General features: G+C 37.1%; 2 protein-coding genes across 2 annotated transcripts; one reads left to right on the forward strand and one right to left on the reverse strand.

Annotated features, from left to right (window-relative positions):
- Positions 1–3,823: 3,823 nt before the first annotated feature.
- LOC116174082 (prismalin-14-like) lies at positions 3,824–4,318 on the reverse strand. The gene is made up of 2 exons (XM_031491876.1): positions 4,163–4,318; positions 3,824–4,114 (listed from the first exon to the last, which is right to left on the reverse strand). The coding sequence occupies exons 1-2, from the start codon at positions 4,175–4,177 to the stop codon at positions 3,902–3,904; spliced, it is 228 nt and encodes a 75-aa protein (XP_031347736.1). The 5' UTR covers positions 4,178–4,318; the 3' UTR covers positions 3,824–3,901.
- A 4,815-nt stretch (positions 4,319–9,133) lies between these two features.
- LOC116174740 lies at positions 9,134–9,995 on the forward strand. The gene is made up of 3 exons (XM_031492714.1): positions 9,134–9,427; positions 9,493–9,610; positions 9,660–9,995. The coding sequence occupies exons 1-3, from the start codon at positions 9,336–9,338 to the stop codon at positions 9,798–9,800; spliced, it is 351 nt and encodes a 116-aa protein (XP_031348574.1). The 5' UTR covers positions 9,134–9,335; the 3' UTR covers positions 9,801–9,995.
- The last annotated feature ends 718 nt before the right edge of the window (positions 9,996–10,713 follow it).

Raw genomic sequence — 10,713 nt, forward strand, 5'->3', positions numbered from 1 at the left:
GATGTCATTTACTCGTTGTCATTGGATACTCTGAGCAATGCATATTTGATTTGAAACTTGAAACTTGAAACTTTGACATATGCCTGGCGTCGCCGCCTCTCCCAGGATTTAGTCAACTGTCGTGAGGATGCGTCCCTGGTAGGCACTATCAGGGACGTTTCACCACTACTTTGTTGCCATCGCGCTGGGCCGCGACATATGCCAAACAATGTGGTGGAGTTTGTGGATTGGGGGGGTTGTGGGGGGGCGGCTAACTGGGTGTTATCCGACCCGAACGGGTACGGCCACAGCTTCGCCACTGGTATTCTGCCTTAGAGGGAACTCTGCTTTCTAGTGATAGCTTCTTCTCCTGGCGTTCATTGTCTTCCGATGTTCCTATCCTTTGGTATCGTTCCCTTCCCTGTTTTCCCCCGTGTTCCTCCCCTTTTTATTGTTGCCCTCTCTCTGTGTTACTTTCTGTCGTTCCCTCTTCCTCCTCCTCTTGGCTACTTGTGCTTATGTCTGATTCTTCTTCCACCTCCAATATTCTTCTGCTTTCTTTCTTCATTTGATGCTTGTCTCTGCTCCACTCTTCCCAACTTCCCATGGGAATCCCCGAGGCCATTACCGTTTGGTCTATGGTGGTGTTCCATGTGAAGCAGGGTCGGCCTACCTTCCATTCCGAGGCACATAGATTCTTGGCAGCCCGTAGGATATGGTCTTTGTTCCTCCTGTTTATATGTCCCCAGTATCTCATCTGCTTCATCTTCAGTCTCCTGGTGATCGTCTTTCCCTCTAGTAGTTCCCTTATCTGCTTTCTTGTAAGGTTGCTGTTTTCCATCAGTATCCTGAGTGCCTTCCGCTCCGCCCTCCTCAATGTTCGTCTGTTACTTCTTGTTAGCGCTGAGGTATTAACTCCGTATAAGATTGTCGGTGCTATGATCGTGTTGTAAATCATCATCTTCAAGCTGTCCGGTATTTTCTTCTCTCGTATAAAGTTCCGAATTCCGTGTGTGATTCTGAATGCGTTGGTTATTCTGTCTTTCACTGTGTTGTGCCTGCTGAGTGTGCTGCTTATGTACGCTCCCAGATATTAATTAATCTTGTGCTTCATAGTTATATCCTTCCCTGCTATTGCGATCTTGTCTCCTTCTTTGTATTGGGTGTTGCTTCTTGGGTCTCTTATCATCATGTAGCTCTTTTCGTTGTTTATTTGTAAGCCGACCATTTCCAGGTATACCTCGCTGGTTTCGACGAAGTCCTCAATGTCTTCTAACTTATCCGCGATTACGAGTAGGTCGTCCGCGTACGCCAGTAGTATCGGTAGTTGTAATTGGTCCCTTGTGCTGAAGTTCCTCACCACCATCCTTGTTTGTTCTAAAGCGTGATCAAGTGTTATCGCGAAGAGCCTTGGAGAAAGCGGACATCCTTGTTTGATTCCCCTGGTTTTCTTTTGGTGCTCTGTCTTCTTCCCAAACCATTGTATGCTAGTATGCTCCCTTAGGCACGCGTTTATGATTCTGTTGATTAGGAATTTGGGCAGTCCCAGCATTGCCAGAGATGTGGTTATTGCTTCATGCTTCACTTGGTCAAAGGCCTTCGCCAAATCTATTGCTAGAAGCCATGTTTTGGTTCCTGCCCTCCATTGTTCATCTAGGATCCTCCTGGTCGTGAATATATGGTCATCGGTTGATCTTCCTTTTATGAACCCTACTTGGTATGCTGGTGTCTCGGGTATGTGGCCCTCTAGGCATTGTAGTAGGTAGGTCGCATATATCTTGTACCCCGCACTGCATAGCGAGATTCTTCTGTAGTCATCTGTTTCTTGTGGTGACCTGACCTTCGGGATGGGGATCTGCACTGTCTGCTGCCATTCCTTAGGGACCAAGTTCCTGGTCCATACCTCCTGTATCAATGCATGTAGGTCCTTTATTAGCCATTCTGAGGCGTATTGTAGTAATTCGGCCTGGACTCTATCCTGTCCTGGCATTTTCCCCTTTTTCAGCTTTCCTATTATCTCCACCATTTCTTCCACCGTGGGGGGTGGCGGCAGTGGCCAGTGGTCGTCCTCCGACATTAGCTGGGCCTGCTCCTCCTGTTCTCCTTTCAGGAGTTTCTCCCACGCTGTCATTGGTATATATTTTCTGTTTTTTACTCAAATATAGATTATTATTTTAATCTTATGCCCAAATGAAAGATGTCATTTACTCGTTGTCATTGGATACTCTGAGCAATGCATATTTGATTTATAGTTTATAATAATTGTGAGAGCGAGGGTTTTTTTTATTTTGTCGCTTATAAGCGACAAATTGACATTCCTCGAAAAATATTACGTTTGCGTTATCAAATAGGAGCGCAAATGCCTATGTACTTTGGATATCGATTGTACAAAAAGGACTTTAATGGGTCTTTTTTAGTAATCTTCACCCAAAAGAATCTCAAAAACGGCACTTCAACCACGAAAATCGGTCAAACTTTCCAACAAACTTTCGAATCCTGTCGGACGTTAAAGATATCATACAATCATGCTTCCCACACAGAAATTATCTTGGGATATTGTTTTCGTCGTTTTCACCCTCGGAAACCTCGTAAACGTCACCCTAAACGTAAAAATCGCTCTAAAAACAGATATTTCCTAAAATTCGTCTCAATTTTGAAAATTGGCGCCATTTTCAATCCTAAGGGACGGAACTTCCGGCTCTACGACTCAAATCACTCCAATAGGTCTACGAAACATGTGTTCCAAGTAGCACAATTTTAATACGAAATGCCGTTTGTTCCCACGGGCCGCTCTCACTACTATGGGAAAACCACTGCCTCCCAAATTCAAAAAGATTTATGGAAAACGGTATAATAAGTATAAAATATGGTGCAATATCTAAAATGACCAAAAAAACAGAAACGTTGCTAATGGGTACATGCACACTATGATTAGTACAGTAATCTAAAGGATGACATCAAGTTGCAATGTTATGGTTCATTTTTTTTCTGTTTTGAATTTGACGTTAGATTATCGTAAAGATTGGCAAAATTTTCGATTAAAAAATGTCGGGCGCTAACCCAACCAAGGTATCGCGAAACGCGTTCCTTAACTATTTACGTAAACTTATAGCCGAAAATCGTGGTAGACCAGTCAAGGAAGTGGCAAGTATGGCGGGTGTTTCCTGGAGGGGAATGTCGCCCGACGAAAAGCAACCGTACAAAACAATGGCCGAAAGTGCTCCGGTGGTGCTTCGGAGACGAAGGAAGGGGCTTGCAGAGAGGCGACATGGTTCCAGGGGACACAGAGGAAGACGGCACCGGTCGAGACATCATGGGCGACGCCATCACGAATCAAGACGACATCATTCAAGGAGCAAAAGCCGAAGGAAGTATAGACGCTGATCGTACTCGCATTAGGGATTATTGTAACTGAGATGAATTTGGTGAACAAATAAATTACTTTGTGCTTGAGTCTTCATTTCGATGAAATACTCCATAATATGCACTGGTAACCAATTTGGTCCAGTAGGATTGCCTTTTCAAAAAATAATGACCCAGTCAGTAGTTTAGGAACCCGTATCTAAAATATGAGTTTTTTTAAAAGTTCCAGTCAAAAAGCTTTTTAGATGATGATTCATGTACAACACAGAATTGAAATACTAATTTTGAGTAATTATGTAGTGTGGTAGCAATAGAGCAATAACTCACAGTCTAGAAAAACAATCGAGCTCGACCTCTTTAGATCACTTCTACTTAGCTGTCGAAAACGTAAGAAATTCTCTACTTGGTTACCAATTTTACAGAGAGATCTGGCATCAACGCACTTCGATTTTAATTACTGTTAGAACGCAGCAAATCTAAATTGAGAGAACTATGATACCATTTATTGAGTATTAAGTGTCGTTTACAATAGAAAATTCGATTTTACTGATGTTTCGGTCTAGTAATACTGTCCCGAATAGCCTCTATTGTATCCACTGTAAGAGTTGTAAGGGTAATTATTGTATCCAGAGTACCCCCCGTAACCGCTGTACCCATTGTAACCGTTGTAGTTGTAAGGGTAGCCGGAGTACTGATACTGATTGTAGGGGTAAGATCCGTAGTTGTACTGCGCCTCACTGGCGACCAACACAAGTGCGGCGAAAACAAGGAACTAGAAAGCGAGGGATTAAAATTGCGAGTAAATCGTAAATGAACTTACCAATTGCTTGAACATGGCTGTAGAAGATCACAAACGAACTGACTTAGATTTAGAGATGAAACGTATTGTATATATAGCAAAACCGTGCTAATTAGTTTAATTACCAGTCTTATTAAAAATATAAATATAGAAATAATGTGCGAATCGGAAATTACAAAAAAAGGTTTTGTTCATGTGACCTTTTCTGGTCAGTGTAAATATAAAGGATGAAACAGTAATATATTACATGTTTTAATTAGATAAAAATTACAAATGTACACGTTTAAAAAACATATAATATAAATAACAATCAAAATTAGAATTTCTAATTTTTTCCTTGAAGTTTCGATTTTTGAATATCTAAATAGAGGAATTGGGAACGGAGTTATCACGCGAGGCTAATTCCTTGTTACATTTCTTGCTACAAATGGGATCTATGGGTGAACTTACTCAGTAGACGTTTAAGCAAATTAAACGGCACTTCTAGAACAAACCATTTCAAAAAATGTAAAAAATAGCTTGCGGGTTTAGCAGAAGAGCTATGTGTTGCTTGATGCGTCAGTTTCAGTTGACGTTATTCAATCTCCGGCACTAAATATTTATGTACTGACATAATGCCCATTTACGACATATTTGTATAATTATTTACGCCTCATAATTAAACCAAAGCAAATGAAGTTTTATTCGTTGTACTCACGATTTCAATAGCGCAAATAATTGGTTTTAAAGATGTAACAAAGGCATTCTAATCGTAAAATTTTGCTAACGACACAACCTCAAAATGCACTGATGACAATGTAGATTGTGTACGGTTCAGTGCAAAAGGAAATCAAAATACTCGGATAATCCTTATGGCACAATGATAACGCCAAAATATACAAGCAACTTTAAATAATCGTTGTATTAGGAGAATGAAGTTACATGTGAAAACGTATTCCAGTTGCTAGTAAAGGGAGAGACAATTTTTTTTTTCGGGCCTCAAAAAAAGACAGTGTATAACCTTCCTTTTTTACCAAAAATGGTGCGTAGAATCCAAAACGATTCGTACTTTTTCGATTAGACACCTCAATCAAAAGTTATGGGCAAAAAACCAATTTCGACAAAAAATTCAAAGGGCTGTAACTTTTGAACTAGTAGCCCGATCTTGGAACTGTTTGAAATTATAAACAACATTAAGATTAAGATAATAATATTAAATTTATTGCCTCATTTTCTTATAACGAATCCAATTATTACAACGCATGAAACAAAAGGAAAAAAGGCTAATTATAAGCTCTGTTCTTCCATGCAGCCCGGACAACATAAAATAAATTAAAAAAAAATTATTACATAATTACCAATGAGTCGGAAATTAAAGTACTCGCACTTCAATATTTCCTCACCAGTAATGTATCATTTTCCGGACTAAATATCTATTACACAAAAGTCAGGAAAATGGTACATCACTGGCGAGGAAATATTGAAGTACGAGGCCCCCTTGGGACCGAGTCCTTTAATTTCCGAGTCAAGTCATTTTACTGACGAGTTTAGTATTAAATTTTGCCTGAAATCGTCTTTTTAATATCAAATTTAGAACTTTTAATTAATGACAGGATGACAGGAGTCAGTATAGACATTTAGCAATGTGGCAGGTGTGACGCGAAAAGTGACAAGTGCTGCCGGTCAAGTGACAGGCGGCAGGAAAAGTAGTCTGGTCTGCCTCTGTAATGGAAACTAAAATTTCTTGACATAAAGCATGGCATGTCAATTTTGAGTAAAAGGATTTAATTATAAGCACTTTTATGGCAGTATTAAAAAGAGGCTTAATTCTATAGAATTTAATCAGGGCCGTCGAGAGGAGGGGGCAATAGAAGCAAGGCTCCAACGCCCGGCAACGTTGTTCTTGTTGTGTGATTGATATCCAGTTTTTTACCAAAAATTGATCAAGATTATTCAAATTAACGGACCTACCGGTACGTAAACCTCACGTTATAGAATATTGGTTGAACAGTTGTTTACCATCGTTGCTATCTTAATAATAATAATAATATATGTTTATTTCTCAATATAATAACATGATTTACAAAAAAAAAGAAAATTAAACTTGTAAATAGATCACATTGAGAAATATTAGGGGTCCCATAGACAACGTCCGTGGTGAGACCTCCCTCATGTATTTCATATTATATACCCGCGAAAAGAGAATTAGAGCCAGTCATTTATAATAAGAAAAACAAACAATATAATAATAAAGAATAAAGCTGAAAAAGATTACGGATTACATTTACTAGCTGTGTTGAAAATTGGAGTAGAGCTGAGAATAAAATAACTTGTAAACTATGATCATAAAATAACATAAAAATAATTTCAGAGAATCCAAAAAGAAAAGCAATATAAAGCATAAGAAATCGTGAGAAATATTTACGAAACCACATAAAAACTAAGCCTACTAGGAAGTGGTAAAGCTCTGTTTTGTTTGTCGAATCCCACAGGAAATTTCCCCAGTTGGTTGGGATCATGTTATCTCCTGATACTGGTCTCCTAATTCGTTTACCTCTCTTGCATCTAGTTTCAGCCTTTCTACTGGTCTGTTTGTACACATCAAACACAATATCGGTTCTTGTGTTTATTAGCAAAATATACTACTGCAGGAAGTATAACATCTTTGGCATGTTCATCAAATGAGGATTGGGAATTAAAGTTTTTTATTACTATTGAACAACCTCACTTTTATTACACTTAATTTTTCATTCCTGACAACTAATATAATATATAATATCGTCAAAATATTACATGCATCTTCACTTCACCAAATGACGCTTGGCCTGAAGATGACCTGATAAGGTCGAAATCGATAGCCGCAATAGTAATAAAAAACGTGTTTAAAAAAGATTTTCTTTAATTCCCAATCCTCATCATACAACACGTTTAAAGAACGATGGAACAATACATCAATCGAATGTTCATCAAATGTACTCGGTAGCAGTAGGTATATTCACTAGCATGATCCATCTATGATAATACCATCAGCTTGTGGGATGGTTCTTCAAATATTTCTATTAGTTGTGTCTTTTTACACTGTCATCATTTGAAAGCTACCTACCATTAATAATTAATTAATAGTTGCATTTGGAAAACGGCGGCCATCTTGAATTTCTTAAGCGGTCACCGTTTTATATGCCCTTTAGGAGCATTCGTACTATATTTCATGCTTGTATTCATATTCTGAACGATTTAAGCGTTTTCTGGCATTTATCTGCTCTACTAAGAATGGTTAACAACTAAGCGAAAATAGCTAAGATAATTGCTAAGAAATAATTATACCAGATACCCAGAACCGTAAAAAAGTTAAAAGGCGTAAATATATTACCGGTACTCTTGCTATCCTACACAAATAAAAATATTAGTATTGCCCTCATATCCGTGTTTAGTACAATCTTGCACTTATTATAAGAACAAAGGCATAGCAAGCATGCAAGAAACAATTATAGCAGGAGAATAAAAAGGCGTCAATGAATTAATAACCATTTTCTCACTTACAGCCTGATACATAAACGAGAAAGGTAAGATCGGTCGCGATATTCTCGCTTTACTCAAGATTAATTACATCATAAGAACAATAACGATTTCGTACGAGAATAATTACCGAAAGCAACTTTGGAAATCTGAAAACATCTCCTCGTCCTGGTGTTCTCCTGGCACAAAAAAACCCTAAAATCACCCACACATTTGATTTTATTAAAAGCTTGTCGAATATAAATTAAATTATGAAAACAAAAGTCTCTTCGTAAAGAAATAATTATTGCATGAGCGGAGAAGGGCTTCTCTTGGTGAGGTATTTGTGACTTCACATGGAACGTCTCCCTTATGCGAAGGATTAACTGTATCAGATGCATAGGAAAGCAAAAGGAGATACAGCCTGCTAGAAGAGTATAAACAGCAACTACGAGCTAACTAACTGACGAGCTAAGTTATTAGTTATCACTTATCATTTATCAAAAAAGGGTGTAAACGCATATAAGCGTAATGAAATAGGTATTTATTATATAATACGATAAAGGGATATTTTAACCATTGTGATGGTTAGTTTTCCTTTATCATCATGTATAATAATACAAAACTTTATTTTCTAGCAGAAGCCAAGTAAATCATTGTACAGCTTCCGACAATTCCAAAATAGCAAGCTTACGTTCTGCCGTCGCGGTTGTTTCTATAGAAACAGTATAGTCATATGTTCTGAACGTCATTTACTGTCGTGCTGGGCGTTTCATTTGAAATAAGAATGACAAATGTCATTAGAATGTATAATCATCTTTTTCACTTTATCTACCCTAGCGGTTAAAGAGCGATTTAGCCTACTCATTCAAACCTATTAAAAGAAACAATATAAATTAACTACGACGAGAATGCAAAAACCTTACAAACCAACAAAAATTATAAAACCACCCTTTAAAAGTAACTACGAGCAGTTAAGTACAGAATGTATTAGTTTTTAACAAAAAACAAATCAGATATTTCCTTCAAAACTAGCATCTAACTAACATTTTGAGAGTGGAGGCTATAGACCATAAAAATAAATGTTTATAAAAGATAAGGTAATTTCTAGGGTAATTTCACTTCATTTTTCCATTAAGCATTCACTCAAACTCTATGGACTCCTTCATCAACAATAAGGTAATGAGTTATGAGCGATAATATCTCCGTCTTCAGCTACTTGACAAGAAAATAAAAATGTTAATTTAATTATAAAGCAGTTATAAAGGGAAGTTCGGGGATAACGAATAATTATATACTTATAAAACTTACTACTTATAAACCCCTTATAAGTTAGTAAGTTTTATAAGTATATAATTATTCGTTATCCCCGAACAGAAATTATAAAATTACCCATTACCCCAATGGGTAAGTTTATAATTTCTGTTCTTTTGTAAGGTATTTTCCTGCTTATTGTATTTAATTCATGATGTTCTCACTACGCTTTATACCTTTTTTTAAATATAAATTCATACTTTGGTCACTATTATTAGTTACTCTTTGCTTTGGTATAACTTGCTGTAATATTTGTAAATCCGAATCCTAAGCTAACTTCAGTGACATGCATTTTACTTCGGAATTTGGTGTTAGATAATTGACCAAACCTCAAAAAAAAATAATCGTAGCAAATTAGTTTGTGTTTGCGTTATAAATTTAGCTAGTCCTTTTCGTTCACTCAGTCATGGCGTTTACGCAAACCTCGACGCAAACGAACACCTTGAACGTCTTCTTTTATTATAACAGAAAACAGACAGATCATTCAGCGTTGTTTGCGTATGTACTCCTATAGTGTATAGTTTACATTGCGTAATTATGCAATTTTACACGTGTCTCTTTAGTACAAATTCATTCAACGATCGATACAAGAAAGACTTCTTAAACCTTTCCAAGAAAGAAGACTATAATGGACTTTCAAAGTGCAATGGGAATAGTCTTCGAACTTTGCAGTATTTTAAGGTCATTTTGACAGTTACCCTGTTTCTCGCTTTGACTTGGCATGTTACAGGATAATTATGCGAAAGTCTTAGATATTTTCATCTTCCCTGTATTGAGACAATATATTGAGGAAACGGCGAAAATCTACATCGCTTGGAGATCTCCTGGAGTTCCGATATCCTACACTCCTCCATTGGTCACAGTTCCTTGATCAATATTTATCTAGAGTTAAGAATGAATGGCTGGAGAAACCAACTATTTTATTTTAAGTGAATATGAAAAACAAAAAAAATTGTAAACGAATGCCCGTGCATAAATAAAATGTTAAACTATCTAATAATAGGATGCATTGTTATATGTGCGTGTTAAGTGTGCATTGTTCGAAACATTAAAAATTAGCAGATCACTAACTTTGTTAATTGTTCATCTTTGAAGCGTAAAAAGGGTACTACAGTAATTAGCCGTAATGGGATTACAAAATGCGATCCTAACGCAGTTGGCATAAATTATGTAACCACTCATTCGTATTAGAACCTACTTTATTGCACCACAAAGGTCCAATGTATCAGTTTTTTTGCATGGTTGCCACTTAAATCAATTTCGATTTTATCATTCTGCACTCGGTTTGCAGAATTTCAATTCAAACATTAGAAAATAAGCTGCTAATCCTCTTATATGTGAATTTTCTTTGAGAATTATTGTGTAAGAAAAACTGTAGGCAACACATTTTTCTCTTTGAAGTTCGCGAAGTTGTCTAAACGTTCACCTTGGCCACGTACTTACAGATTCACACAGAAATTACGTTTTTATAGAAATAAATCCTTTGTCTTTTATGAAGATTTTGCTTCTGTTACGTGCAAGGCGTGCAACCCTTGACCTTAGATGTTTCTATTTATTGCCAACCTTTAAATTAAGTTTACGCCCTCGATTTCGTTTGATCAAAAACGCTGTAATAAAGATCACCCTAGCTTAATTATAGAACGCTAACAGTCTACGATATGCGACTTTCAATTTTCACAAACTACCCCTTTTCACCTGGACAGATTTCACCCACGTGCGACGAACTTCCCCCTTAGCTCGTGCACGAACGGTATTCTAAATAAGGGAAAGCACAATTATTTCAA

The sequence above is a fragment of the Photinus pyralis genome, unplaced genomic scaffold (genome assembly GCF_008802855.1).
Source record: "Photinus pyralis isolate 1611_PpyrPB1 unplaced genomic scaffold, Ppyr1.3 Ppyr1.4_LG6, whole genome shotgun sequence".
Classification (NCBI taxonomy): domain Eukaryota; kingdom Metazoa; phylum Arthropoda; class Insecta; order Coleoptera; family Lampyridae; genus Photinus; species Photinus pyralis.

Bases quoted from the DNA above. Each gene is read 5' to 3' on its own strand.
- LOC116174740 (XM_031492714.1), top strand. From the start codon at position 9,336: ATGGCGTTTACGCAAACCTCGACGCAAACGAACACCTTGAACGTCTTC. The intron at 9,428-9,492 runs GTATGTACTCCT...GTGTCTCTTTAG, and splicing joins GATCATTCAGCGTTGTTTGC to TACAAATTCATTCAACGATC. The intron at 9,611-9,659 runs GTCATTTTGACA...GGCATGTTACAG, and splicing joins GAACTTTGCAGTATTTTAAG to GATAATTATGCGAAAGTCTT.